This window comes from Trypanosoma theileri, assembly GCF_002087225.1.
Source record: "Trypanosoma theileri isolate Edinburgh chromosome Unknown TM35_Tth_23_V1, whole genome shotgun sequence".
Classification (NCBI taxonomy): Eukaryota; Euglenozoa; class Kinetoplastea; order Trypanosomatida; family Trypanosomatidae; genus Trypanosoma; species Trypanosoma theileri.
The window spans coordinates 237,895-252,426 of record NW_021639865.1 but is presented as its reverse complement, the minus strand read 5'-3'; the positions used below and the strand labels follow the sequence as shown (position 1 = coordinate 252,426).

At 38.7% G+C, this 14,532-nt stretch overlaps 5 protein-coding genes across 5 annotated transcripts; all 5 read right to left on the bottom strand.

Annotated features, from left to right (window-relative positions):
- Window positions 1-138: 138 nt before the first annotated feature.
- On the bottom strand, window positions 139-1,815 carry TM35_000231990 (uncharacterized protein; the record flags this gene model as incomplete). The annotated part of the gene is made up of 1 exon (XM_029027439.1): window positions 139-1,815. One exon carries the CDS (start codon window positions 1,813-1,815, stop codon window positions 139-141), a length of 1,677 nt encoding a protein of 558 aa, XP_028881294.1.
- A 456-nt stretch (window positions 1,816-2,271) lies between these two features.
- TM35_000231980 (uncharacterized protein) lies at window positions 2,272-4,755 on the bottom strand (the record flags this gene model as incomplete). The annotated part of the gene is made up of 1 exon (XM_029027438.1): window positions 2,272-4,755. The coding sequence occupies one exon, from the start codon at window positions 4,753-4,755 to the stop codon at window positions 2,272-2,274; it is 2,484 nt and encodes an 827-aa protein (XP_028881293.1).
- Window positions 4,756-5,217: 462 nt separating this feature from the next.
- TM35_000231970 (putative E3 ubiquitin-protein ligase HECTD1-like) lies at window positions 5,218-6,426 on the bottom strand (the record flags this gene model as incomplete). The annotated part of the gene is made up of 1 exon (XM_029027437.1): window positions 5,218-6,426. One exon carries the CDS (start codon window positions 6,424-6,426, stop codon window positions 5,218-5,220), a length of 1,209 nt encoding a protein of 402 aa, XP_028881292.1.
- A 1,189-nt stretch (window positions 6,427-7,615) lies between these two features.
- TM35_000231960 (putative translation initiation factor IF-2) lies at window positions 7,616-10,105 on the bottom strand (the record flags this gene model as incomplete). Its single annotated transcript, XM_029027436.1, has 1 exon — window positions 7,616-10,105. The coding sequence occupies one exon, from the start codon at window positions 10,103-10,105 to the stop codon at window positions 7,616-7,618; it is 2,490 nt and encodes an 829-aa protein (XP_028881291.1).
- A 1,828-nt stretch (window positions 10,106-11,933) lies between these two features.
- Window positions 11,934-13,466, bottom strand: TM35_000231950 (mitochondrial guide RNA binding complex subunit 2; the record flags this gene model as incomplete). The annotated part of the gene is made up of 1 exon (XM_029027435.1): window positions 11,934-13,466. The coding sequence occupies one exon, from the start codon at window positions 13,464-13,466 to the stop codon at window positions 11,934-11,936; it is 1,533 nt and encodes a 510-aa protein (XP_028881290.1).
- Window positions 13,467-14,532: the final 1,066 nt, after the last annotated feature.

Below are 14,532 nucleotides of genomic sequence, written 5' to 3'. Positions count from 1 at the left end.
TAATAATAATAATAATAATAATAATAATAATAATAATAATAATAATAATAAATAATTAGTGAATAAACAAAAACAAAAAAAAAAGAAACATCACTATAAGCTTATCTCTATCATTACTATTACCAATTTTACTATTTACTAATTCCAAGGCTCTTCTTCTTCATTAGATGCGACTATTGCCTTAATTGCCGGTTCCAGATCGAGTTCCCGTTCACACGCCTCTACAATCTCCCATTCACGCCGGTGGCATCTTTCTCTTGCGGCGAGTAAACGAAATCTCAACTGCATACACGCCGTTGCCTCTTCATTCACAATCAACAGACGATCTTCAATCTCCGTAAAGTCTACCAATTCCTCACGAAGCATTGTACAGGAAACTCCAATTCGTTCACCTTCTTCTATTCTCATTATTTGCCATCTATCGTGTTGCTCTAAAAGGTCCAATTGTTTAAAGAGTGTTAAACCAGATATTCGTCCACAAACAAACGTTTTTGACATCACCGCCCCATACAAAAGTGGAAAACGTTCTAAATGTTCTTGCATATGAATATAAGCCACTCCATGTGCATACTGTGTACATATCTGTAGTCGCTCCACTGCTGTTCGGTAGAGTTGCTCCATTACAGTCGTGAGAGCCGTGAAGAGTTGTTGTTGGGATTCCCAATATTCCATTGTGATTTCATTACGGGATGTGAACTCTTGTGTAAAGAGACGTTCTAATCGTGCATGTTGCCGCATTTTACGTCCTCTATATAACCACAACCACTTTTGTAAATATTTCTTTAATGGTGCTGTTCCCATCACAAAACAACGATGTTCATAGATAAATAAATCCCACAATGGGGCTATTTCACTTGCCTCTTCTGTTAATAATTCTCGTCTAAGAATTTCTTCTGTGAGGGAAATCTCTTTACAACCGGTTACCAATGCTGGATGAAGTGTTTCTGGTGAGGCACATGGTGGGAGTGGAAGTGTACTAATCGCCTCATATCGTTCTTCCTCCACAATTGCCTGTCGAGCAACACATTCATCCCGTAAGAGTAATGAAAAAAGAGTTGCAAACTCTCTTGGTCCCAAATATACCCATTTTTCCTTTTTCTGATTTTCTTCTTCTTCTTCTTCTTCTTTTGGTAATGGTTCATTTTCATCTAATTCTTCTTTTTGATGAGCTGCATCAGATTCCAAAGCTTTAACGGCAATTTTGGTAGGGATGATACGTTTTATATGATTACTATCTTTTACCATTTTAGGGGGCATCCGATCTATAGTACTTTGAGAACATTTTGCTGCCTCAAATGTATGGAGTCTTGGATCTTCTGATGATTCTAAAAGTCTCTTATCGGCTTTATGTTTCTCACTTGGAGAGGAATGAATATGTGAAATGTTATTACCAAATAAATATTGAAGTTGTACTTTAATAGAAGGGGACCAAAGTGGATGATTCTCACGTCTAACTACAGTACGTACATTATAAGATGGAATTTCTCGCCTTTGTGTTTTTGCTTTTATCTCCAATAAAGGTGATTGTACCTTGTCTGAATTACCTCTATATAAATGAGGTAATGTTACTGTTACTGGGGTCTCTTTCGTGTGAAAGGTATTTGTATCTACAGTAGTGGCAGGAGGAGTTTTAGACAAAGATGGAAGTTGATGTGGACTTTGTGGAGATGTGCCTTCCAATCCACTAATTCCTATGGAACTACTCACAGAGTGTGAAGTTGGTATTTCTGTGGGAGGATCTAGTGGCTGCAGAGGCCATGTGCTGACGAGATGGCGCCGTTCTTCTTCTCTTTCTCTTTCTGTTCTCCTACTCATGGATGTAGGGAATTAAAGAAGAAAGTAAATAGAGAGAAACTACAGGGGGAAAACGGGATGATTTTCCCTTCAAACTGTTCTTTGGTTGTTGTTGTTGTTGTTGTTATCCTTTTTCTGTGATGTGTAACCCTTGTGTTCCCCACCCCACCAAAGAATTAGGAATGGGTACTAAACACAAAAAAAAAAATAATAAGAATAAATATTAAAAGAGAAAAGATATTATAAATGAACAATAGAAATAATAATAATAATAATAATAATAATAATAATAATAATAATAATAATAATAGTCAAGCCAGCTTTTATGGGACTGGCATAGTTAAAGATGTTTTCTTTTTTTCTTTCTTTCTTTTCTATTTTTTTATTTTCTATGATGTGCATGTACTGTTGCAATATATATATATATATATGAAAAAAACTAACCCTTAATAGCTACAATAGAGTTATTAATTATCTTCATGAGAAATACGCAGAAGAACCATCTCCATCTTCCCCGTGTAGAAGTGAACGATTCATTCGACCCAACTCCTCATTCCCTGAGAGAAGTTCTTGTGTTCGACTCATCATTTCCTGCAACTCCCGTTCCACTTCATTTTCCCTACGCCACTCTGTCTCCTGTGAGGATGTTAATATTAACTTCATTTTAGCCTCATTATCCTCTACAACATTCTTTCGAGATTCCGGTGAAAGACGAGCAAAACGACGGAATTGAAGGGCATGAGTGATATATCGAAACATAGGATGATGAGGAAGACACTTTACAAGCCGCATGGAACACTGTGTGGCATCTCGGAAAAGACAAGTAGCTACCATATTCTCTTCACTATCATCTACACCAGGAACTAGAAAAAGAATAGTACGATCATCAAAGTGACATCTTATCGTTCCATTGGTTAAGGCTGTAAAATTACCAATTCCATCAATAAAACTTGTTAAATACACAACATTCCCTTCAGCAGCGGCCATGGCAAGAGCGGGATCATGAGAAAGAATACGCATTCGAGTTCTATCCAATATGGCTTCTGCTGAATTTACTTCAGTTTCTTCATTAGGTGAAGTTAATGGGTCATTACCACCTAATCTAGATATAGAGTTTAATTGAGTATTTCCAGTAACAATAGATGCCATTTCACCAAGATCTCTTTCTCTTTGTGCCCGAAAAGATGCAAGATTCAATTGTGATATCTGAATACATGATGTACCCACTTCTGGGAGATAACGACCACGATTAAGAGAAGATAATGGAACTTCTTCAAGAATACCACTAAAATACAATGAAGATGATGAAATTTTAGAATTTACTATACCATTACTACGGTCACCCTCTATAAATATAGATGTCTCATCTAAAGAGTTTCGCATCATATTACCAACTCTCATATTTTCTTGTGTAGATACATTTCTACTTTTTTGCTGTGTAGGAATAATCACCGGTGGTAGTGCGAGTTCACCGTCAGAGCTTTGATGGTATTGACTGTGTGTCCCATCACGACGCCAGTGATGTACAATGTAACTCTTTCCTTTTGGTTCTGCAAGAACAGCACTTTCATCCTCTCTTACCATTGCAAGTACAGATCCCGGTGAAAAGTGTTGGACTCCACGCATAGGGGATGATCCCATATCTCTATGGTTATACATATGTTTCTCATTATGTATGTTATTCTCATTTTCGTTGTTTAGATCACGTGCGTGAAGTCCCCAGTAAACGGCATGAGGAATACGTCCAACAGGATCAGCATCATAACGCCAGAGAACTCGTTCCCATGGATTTCTTATATGTCTATTGCAAGTAGCGTTTTGCATTTGTGTAGTAGCGATAAGGGCGTGAATGTGATCTCTTCTTAACTTTGAAAATCGACACGGATGTCGGTCTTGGGCTGTACGGGGAGTAGTTCTATACAACATCTTTATACTCTCTTCTTCACCATTCCCTCCCACACTTCCTCCTTCTTCTTCTTCTTCTTTCTTCTTATCATCATTCTTCACACTCTCTATTTCTTTTTCTTTCTCTTGTGGTATAGATGATTGAGAGAAGTTGTTATTATTATTATTATTATTATTATTATTATTATTATTATTATTATGATGACTAACACCCTCCTCTTCTTTCTCTTCCGCATCGAGCTGCAATGCTGTCTCTAACATCTCCCTCCATTCCATTGGTGGATCCTCCACGGGAAATGTCTGTTCCACCCACACATAATGAAAAGCCCGCAGACTCGCAAGTGTTCCCCGCACATATCCATTCTCATCCACAGGCCGAACAAAAATAGAACGGGCTCCATTCCGTTCAACCGCCTGTGCAGGCCAACGCACAGAAAAAGTAATCCGTCCACCATGAAGTGTGAGTGAAATCCGCCGCAGTGCACACCAGAGAGTTGCACGGGATCCATGCCGTTCAAATAATTTACGATCGGCTGCAATGACAAGGGAATCAATGGGACTATGTAATCGCCAAACTTCACACGTAGTTGCGGTGAGGCCGGCAATAATACGAGGACGAGGAGAGTAATAATTATAGATTTGTAAAGCCTCCTTTACCTTATTCTCATACTTGGAAAGGGTAAGAGATGTAAAGAAGTAATCCCCTTCAGTGATATCACAACTACCTACTCCCAAAGAAGAAGTGGCTTTACTACTACTACTACTACTATAATTATTATTAGTACTAGTAGTATTAGTATTAGTAGTATGTGAAGGAGTTACATTTGCCGTGATGGCAACAAATGTCTGCATTTCATCACAGAAAGAAAGAACAGTGCCATCACCAAAAACAAAATCTGCAGAACCGTCTGACCACGCACAAGCTCTAACTACACGATCTGCAACCGATACTTCATTATACGCAGACATTACCGTTTGTGAAGTATATGCGTCTTCTCCTGTTGTTTGTGTATATGTGAAGTGCGGTGTGCGTAGGAGTGATGCTAATGATGACATTTGTTTGTGTACGTCTGATTGTGCGCTAGTAAGTGTACATGATCACATGTATTGTATATAATAAAGAAAAATAATAACAACAGAGAAAGAGAGAGAGAGAGAAATAATAGAAACATCAAAACCAAACAGAAAAAAAGAAATAAAAATAAAAAAAACAAACAAATCGTTACAAATGAGAGAAAATTCCCCATCATATTACTTTCCCCTACTACAGAGACACGATACAATTTTTCTACTATTTAGCAGTAAACTGTTTGGAATGCAGTGTGTATGCATTTGCATAGAAAAGTAGAGCGATTAAAACAAATCGATAGTCACAAAAAAACAAAACAAAAAAAAAAATAAAAGTAAAAAAGAACGCATACACAAAGTACAGTAATAAAGAGAAACAAAAAAAGACACGATAGGAAAAAAAAAGAGAGAGAAACACAATATACGAGAAAAAAGAAAAAAAGAGGGTACTTATCCAGATTTATAATCCATGACAGTATTGACTAGAGCACCATAAAATTCCATCCCGGATAATTCAATATGATGTTCCCCAACGGCATCTGGACCCGTAAGCTCCAGTGCCAAATATCGAAAAGCACAAAAGGCAGTATCAGCAGTACCACAGTGCCAAATAACTCGTGCTTGATCAAACACACATTCTCGATCGATGTTAAAAGTGCCAACATTAAAAGGAGAAGCACCTAAAGTATTATTACGTCGTTGTTCATCCAATACTACCCAGTGACTCTTATCACGACTTCCAAGTAAACGCCATGAACGTAGGGCGGCGTGTTCAGATGCATGACCATGGCGAAGGGCATAAGCTGTACAATCTACCCAACGTCGATCACCAAAATCAAATTCTATTCGAGCCTTTTCAAATGAAGCTGTACGAAAACATTGTTGTTGTAAGACAGTTGTACTAGTACGGGAGGCATCTACGGCAGTACAAAGAGAGGAAAGACGTCCAAGAACAATGGGAGCATTACAATGTACACGAATCGCATCACTTTCTATGGGATTCCAAAATGGTTTGGTTCCTCCTGAAGTCGCAATATAATGTAACATACCATCTTGTAACACCATACACGATCCTACTATTTTATCCGCTTTTGTTGTTTTTATTATTGTTGTTGTTGTTTCTGAATGGAGTGGGAGATAAACACTGTTATCTGTAATAGGGACGGTGAGGGCGGAGGGAATAAACGATGGGGCGGGTTCCTGCAGTAATGTAAGGTGTCGCTCTGCCATTATAGGCCGCGATGTCACTGTATAGCACACTGGCCGCGGTACATCAAAGAAGGCAGACTCTCGCAACCATGCCTCTCGTGATTTCATATTAATATCATTATCATCATTATTATAATAATCCTCCTCTTGTTCATATTCATTATCGTTATCATGATTCCTGCTGTTCCTCTGGCAGAGTCTTTGTGTACAGTCGTCTATCTCTGCAATGACGCGTCGAAGTTGTGCCCGCCGCCCCTCGCAGTCGTCCCGCAGCGCCGCGTGAAGTTCCGCCTCTCGTGCCCGCAGCGCTGCGATGATTTCAGCGGCCGCCGCCTCAAGTCGCCGCTCCGCCGCCGCCGCCCGCGCGTCGAGGAGATCGAGTTGGGCCACCGCCGCCACCCGCAGCTCCCGCAGGTCCAACAGCCGCCGAGCAACAGCGCCTTCCTCCATCAAAGAGAAAGATATAAAGATATATATATATATAGAAGTGGTGATTCTTCTTTTCTTTTTTATAGTTTTTTTTGTGTTGGTTTGACCTTTCTCAACTCTCTCTCTCTTTCTTTCACTCAGTCAGTAAGTGGAAACCTCTGTTTTTTTTTTTTTTCTTTCTTTACGGTGGGGAGTATATATATATATATATATATCACCGGGACTAGGCGACAATCATAGGAAGGTCGCCACAGAGGCAGAGGAAAAGAAATGAGGAAAAAAAAAGAAAAAAGAAAGAAAATAAAGCAAAGGGATATGAGAAGTAATGATATGAAAAAACTTTATTTATCTTTTTCTTCTCCTTTTGGCTTTTTTTTTAACTTCACAAGCCATACAAAGGGAATTAAGTACCCGCAAGTACCATTTAATAGAAACTGCACCAAAAACAGGTACAGCAGCATAAACTGATGAATGGAAAAAAAATTTCTTATCTGCTAAAAGAGACTTAGTGCTCCAAGAACATATTATATATATAAATATATATTGGTTTTAGACTCTGGTTTGTACTTTTCTGTATTTATTCTTTTTTTTTTCTTCTTTAAAAAAAAGAAAGAAACGGAGAAAGGTAACGCCAAACACACACACAAAAAAAAAAACGAACGTATTAAGAAGAATAAATTAAAAAAATGCCCTCAGAACTTTCTCCTTGTCTAATAAAACACCAATCCGAAGTATTGTTAGACGTGAGTGCCCTTCCTTTGTCTCTCTAGCGCATTTTCAACTCATTGTTTTCCCTTTTTTTTTTTACTCTTTTTATTCTTATATTCTGGCAATGTTTCTCCGAATCCTTACCAAAAATGGACTATCCATGTGCCTTTTCTTGTTAGTCTGTTAATTCCTCCAATTTGAATATATAAATATACCCAATTTTTTTTAAAAAAAAAATGAGTAAAAAAAAAAAAGAAAAAAGTTGAACTCCCATCGTCCATCCAACTTCCTTTTCACGGTTTGCATGTCTGTCGCCTCTTCACCCATCCAAAAAAAAAAAAAAAAACGACAGACAAGAAGATATAAATATATATATATAAATATATATATATAAATATTAGTATCTGTGCGTCTCTCTCTCTATCTCTCTCTCCCTCTTTGTAATGTATTGGCATATTCTTTTTTTTTTTTTTCTTCTCCCCTTCTCTTCTCTTCTCTTCTCTTATCGTGGCGGCACCTTGAGAACCTTAATAAGTGTTGCCAGGAGATTAATATCATCTTCAGAAAGTTCATCCTTGAACTTCTTAATAGCCTCAACAGATGGCCGAGTAATGAGTGAGAGTAAGGTGTCGGATTTGGTGAATTGACGATCATACACCACACCACTCTCTCCTGAATTTATTTTCACCGCACACTCAACTCCCATACGGGCATTAGGGATACTCTTGTTATCACGCTCTAATGACATCACCCGTCCAATTACAAGTGGAATATCATTCTTCAGCACGGCAAGAGGTGTACCAGGACGAAGTTGTCCACGTTCAACTTTAACTGGTAAAATAATGGGATCGGAATTATGAATTGCATCACCAACGATAGAGAGTTGAACAGGAAAGACAGCAATGGCACGAGCTCGCTCCTTTTCGCGATGTTCGTACTCTGCAATATATCGTGTAAACATATCAAAAAGATGATAAATAATTTTAGCTTCAAATATATCAATTTCATTTTTCTTTGCAATTTCACGAGCATCTTCAGATACTTGAACATCAAAAACCAACACCACCGCATATCGTGGTGCCTTACGCTTCATTGAAAGTACTTGAATCATATGACGTTTATGTACAGGTCCAATAGAAGCACTTGCAACAGGAATTTTCATTTCTTTCAAAAATGAAAGTAATGCTTCCAATGAACCAAGTGTTGAACTTTGTACAGTTACACCTATACCATCAGGACTTAGTTGATCTGAAATACTGTTCGCTTCCTTCATAACTTCTTGTGCAATTTTTTCCTTGTTATCACCATTGTGTACAACAAATAAAGGTGTTCCTGGAACGACAAACTCAAGATCATTAGCAGCAATTTTAATTCCCATAGCTGCCTTCATTTCTTTATGATGAATATATTCTCCTCGTACACGCAACTCTTTTAGAGGTTGTGGTGTCAAAAGGGCACGAATTTGAGTAAATATAGGACCATTTTGACCACATAAACAAATATTATCTCCCTCATGAAGTACACCATTAATAAGGATAGCATCTACAGTAACTCCATATCCTGTAATAGGTTTAACCTCAAGGATAGTACACTGTAAATCATCCTTATATGTAACTTTACCTTCCATAAATTGTTGTACGAGTTGAATTTCAAGAAGCAAAAGATCAGATATACCTTCTCCAGTTTTCGCAGATGTAGGAACAATGGAAACCACTTTTCGTACATCTTTATTTTTGTAGTAAATTTGAGAGTTAAGTCCTTCTTCTTGAAGTTCTTGAATTACTTGTGTGAGTCGTGTATCAAACTCACTTCTGACATTATCCTTTTGCAATGAAAGAGTTTGTTCAATATCCATATTTGTATGAGGAACCCAATCATACAATCTATCAACTTTATTCAGTGCGATAATAAAAGGACATTTTTTCTGTCGTAAAAGACGAATAGATTCACGGGTTTGTGGTTCCAATCCATGCATAATATCCACAACAAGAATTGCAATATCACAAAGACTGCTACCACGACTGCGTAGATTAGTAAAAGATTCATGTCCGGGTGTATCAATAACGAGAAGACCTGGTACATTTAAATCATATTGGTACTTTTTATTAATATCCTCTGTCGCGTTAACAAGAGCTTCACGTGGGAAAAAGGTGGCTCCAATTTGTTGTGTAATACCACCTGCCTCACCTCCCTGAACATTAGTGGCACGAATACGATCTAGAAGACTTGTCTTACCTGTATCGACATGACCCAAAACACAGCAAATAGGTGAACGAAGATTGGATACATTTTCAAGCACATGTTCCTTTGCACGTTCCGCTGCTGCGGCCTCTTCTTTTGCCCGTTTCTTTTCTTCTCGTCGCTTTTGTCGCTCTTGTGCTCGTGTGATGCGTGCGGCTCGAATGCGTTCATTCTCCGCATGTCTCGCAGCGCGGCGGTCATCACGTTCCATCAGCGCCTCCCAATCATCTTCGTCCACTTCCGCATCCGACACGGTTGCCACTGTCACCGCGTCGTCTTCTTCTTCCTCCTCTTCTTCTTCTTCGTCCTTTTGTTCCTCCGGCGGGGCGGCGACGGGCTCCACGCGTTTCGTTGCCGGCTGCGGTGGTGGACGCTTCTTCACAGTCTCGCGTTCACGTTTCTGCTCCGCGCGGATTTTCTCCACGTCTGGGAGAATAAATCCGGCGGCGGCCATTCGTTCGAGTGCCCCGTTCGCCGGTCCCTTCTTGGCCTCCTTGCGACTCTGCCGCTCCTCCTCCTTCCGCCGGAGCCGCTCGCGGGCCCGCTCCTCCTCCTCGAAGCGCCGCTGCTCCTCCGCAATGCGCTCCTCCTCCCGCAGCCGCCGTTCCTCCTCCTCCTCCTCGCGACGGCGGCGCTCCTCCTCCTCCTTCTGCTTCTCCATGTGCTGCTTGAGCTTCGCAATCATCGCATTCGGGGGGCCTTTGCGGGCGGGGGCGCCCTTTGGGGTCGCCTTGGGGCCTTTAGGGGGCATGGTTGCTTATATTAACGGGGATTGCAGGTTTAGTGAGAGTCTCCACCAAAGAGAGAGAGAGAGAGAGAGACACACTGAGAGAGATAAATGTTTTCTTGATTTGGCCGTCCGTTGCCTCGGAGATCGTGTATAAATATGGATTCTTTACGTTGTGATCCGTCTAAACGTTAGGTAGCTAATTTTCTGTTTGTTATTATTTCCCTTTTCGTTGTTGTTTTTTTTTTGTGTTTTTGTTTGTTTGTTTTAAAGAAACAGGAATTCCTTTTTTTTTTATATTTTTCCGTTCTCGTTCCCCTTATTATTTTTTTTTTATTTTTGTTAATTTTTCTTTTTAGTTTCACTCCTTTTTCCACCCTTTAATTTTTTCCTTTAAATGACTTCAGAGACAGTGCGAAATGGGTCTGAAATATGTAACGTATACAAAAACAATAAGTAAGGATCTTATAGATATTTTTTTGTTTTTTTAGGGGATACCTCTTTTTTTTTTTTCTTTTTCTTTTATATATATTTTTTTCTTTTCTTTGCTTCTTTTATTATCTTCTCTTCTTGTAGTTTGTTTGCTTCCTTGTTTATTAGCAGCAGTCTGCAGACTAACCCAAGGAACAAAAAAAAAAACTAACCTACGACAGTTTCGTTTTCTTTTTCTTTCTTTGGCGTTATCCTATTTGTTCAGGTGGCCTTCCTAGTAATACAGACTCCTCTCGTGGAGAGCTAACTAATCTTTTAATGGACTTCAGCTTGAGCGTCGTCCTTCGCGGTTTTTTTGCTATTGTTTTAATTGCAGTGGCAAGAAACTATAAAGGGGATGGGGGCGCCATAGAAGTCAAAGAAAAGAAAAGAAAAAAAAAAACCAGCAAGAAAAAATAATTTTAGAAGTAGAAAAGAAAAATAAATAGATAAAAGAGTCCAAGATGTTTCTATTATTCATAAGGACCTCATGATTAGGGCACAGTCAGTTGTTATTAGAAATTGATATATAGATATAGATATTGTGAGTGTGTACATGTGAGTGAGTAAATATGAACCATAACTCTTCGTTTATTATTCCTTTCCTTTCTTTCTTTCTTTCTTTCTTTCTTTCCATATGCATTTCCTCAACAACAGTTCGGCTTCATCTAAACCTTTCTTTTTTCAGCTAATAAGAAGACTCCAGAGAGAAGCATCATTTCCACTCTTAGCGTAACTGCAGTGATCACAATACATATTCCCATTCATTTCAAAAAAAGAAAAAGAAGAAAAAGAAACAGAACTATATGAAAGTTTTTTTTTTCTTTAAAAAAATAATAATAAAAACTCACTCATACACACGTTGAAATACAGAAAAAGTAAAAAAAAAAAAAAACTTACTGCAAAATTCCTTAAAAAAACAAACAACAAACAAAGAAACAAACAAAAACACAAAAAACATATCTGTGAAAGAAATATAGGACGGTTTTCTTTTCTTTTTTTTTCTTTTTTTTGTACTTATTTCATTCTTTCCCAATAAAACAAGCAAAGAAAAAAAAACAAACAAAAGAATGCAATTAGAAAACCAAAGAAACAACAACAAACAAACAACAGTAACAAAATGAGGGTAAACGCATATATATATATATATATATATATATATAAGGCATTTATGCAGATTCCCCTCCTACTCAACTTCCCACATTTTTTTTCTTTCTTTCTTTTTCTTTTATTTCTTTTTTGTTCCTGCCTAAAATCATTATTACTATTATCATTTTTTCTTCCTTCTATATTTCTCTTCTTCTTCTTTTATTCTCTTTTCTTTTTCTTCTATTATCTGAAGTTGCACTTTACTGTGTCCTTCTTCTTCCTCTTCCTCTTTTTAGTATGAGGCCACAGAGGTCATTGTGTGCGCCATGAGTTCCTCCATTCCCTCCTCCAATGCCTGTGCGAGTTTATTTCCATATTCCCACAACTCATCCGTGAGAGCGGCGACATCCACGCGTTCGGCCTGCTGCGGTAAAGGCACAATCCACTCATACTCCAGACGTTCTCCCTCATCACCGGCCTTTGTGATGATCAGCGGTGTTCGTTTGGTCTCCACCAGCTGCAGCGTCACGCCAGTCGCTGTGCGTACCGCCCACTTGCGAATCACACGCTCACAACAGTAAATAACATCGCCTAATTCAGGCGAAAGCACAGACTGTACAGAGTCACGGGTGCTGCGCAGAATATCCGCCTCCAAGTAGGCATCGGAAACACGTTTTTTAATAGGATGTCGAGCACGCACAACATATCGTAGATCTGGCATTTTACTACGTACATAGTGAGAAACAAGGAAACGATCCCAAGGTTTATTTAACATGGTACACTTCATTTGTCCATTAAGTTCACAATCAAATAATTCTCCCATGCGTCTTATGTTCACTTTATAACTTGTGGTTGGTTCCTGAACGAGACTCATACCAAGATTAGCCGCAAGAGCTTCCATCGCCGCGACATTAGATTCACTTGCGATAGCGAACCACGCATATGGGTGTTGTGCGTAGAGATGACGTTGAAGAGTCCACAATGGCATAACATTACGATTTTGTTTAGCCACATGTCGGTAGTAAAGTGCCTTTCCAGCTCCAATATTAAGTTCTCCTGGCATATTCATATTCCAAATATTCATAAGACACCATTCAAAAGCACTTCGAAAATGTAATTTATTGGCTTCATTTGGGCTCACATCCAGTGGAGTGAGAGCGCTTTTAACTTTACTCTGACCCGGCAGTTTACTTGGATTAATACTTGCAATACCAACATCACAGGTGGTATCACTGTGCATTAACTGAAAGGCTCGTGGAATCAGTGGATCATACCGTTCTCCCATCCTCCCTGGGCTTAACTCCATAAAGTCCAGCGGCCGTCGCTCCTCAAATCCCGGCTCTGCGCCCCAGTCGCCGTATTCATCCGCCTCCTCGAGTGTCTCCTCCGCGCGGTCGTAGTCTGTGATGACGACGGCGTGCGGATTGTCCTCCTGCGGGACGGTCGTGTTCGCCTGCTCCGCCGCGAGGATCTCCTCCACCTGCCGCACCAACGCACTCTTGCGGGCCCGCGGGTCCACGCCGGTGACGCGGCAGTGCTCCTGCAGGAAAAAGGCGAGCTCCGGCACCGAGAGGGAGAAGAGATTCCCCTCATTCCACAGACCCCACACGGTGTTGTGCGTGATGTGCGAGAAATCACCACCGGGCGTGGGAGTCGTGGCCTGATGTCGACGTCCACACCACAGCGGGGAGCCAAATGTGTGCAGAGAAGAATAATGGGAAGAAGAAGAGGAGGAGGAAGATGAAGTGGATGTGGATAAGGGAGACAGCATACAGCTGGGGCTACCGGCGGCTATAAAGAGGGCACGATGACGAATACGCAACATGAGGGAATGAATAGATGGATGGATGGAAACAATAGAAGGCTATCGTTAATGATGTGTTTTTTTTTTTCTTTTCTTTTTTAAAAAAAAAAATAAATAATGTCTCTGTTGTTTACTCCCTATAGGTGATGCGTTCTTTCTGTGTTTCCTTCGTTCTTTTTTTTTTTATTTTATTTATTTTTATTTTTTTTTGTTTTAGATCTTTTTTACTTTTTCTTTGTTGTTGTTGTTGTTGTTTTTCTCCTTTGGTTTTCTTTTTTTTTCTATTACCCTCTTTCCCTAGGATGATGATGATATGTTCCTTTTTCACCCGACGTGTATAAATAAAATAAATATTATTTTTCTTCTCTTCTCTCTCTCTGTGTGTGGGTGGGTGTACCTATGAATGTGTGTTTGTGTGTGTCTTTGGGTTGCGCACACTAAATTAATAAAGAAGAAAAGAACAAAGAAGGAAAGAAAGAGTAGATACATGCAAAAAATGGAAATACATACACATATAAATACACATATATACATAGAATTATATATATAATGAAACCAAGTCCATGAAAAGAAAATAACACAATATTCGCAGTCAATTCCATACACAACAAAATAATAATAATAATAATAATAATAATAATAATAATAATAATAATAACAATAGTAATAGTAATAACAAAAGTAATAATAATAGTAATAGTAACAATAATAATAATAAAGGAAAACAACTTGATGGGGAACGAAAAACAAAAAAAAAAGAAGGAAGGGGAAGAAGGGGAAATATAAACAAACAATAAGAAGAAGTGGAAGAAAAAAAAAGAAAAAAAAACGAAGGTACCAAAAAGAGGGTTAGAAGAAAAGAGCAATAAAAAAAGTCTAAATTCATAATTATAACTTTCTGCAGAAGGTGTACTGAGAAATGGGAGTACATCATAAAAGCATTTGGTACCAAAAAAAAAAAAAAAAAAAAAATTTTTTTTTTTTTTTTTAATAAATAAATGAAATGCAGACGACCCCAAAAAAAAAAACTCCTCACGTCAGCAATAGAAACAGAACAGTAGAAAAAAAAAAAAAAAAAAAAAAAAAA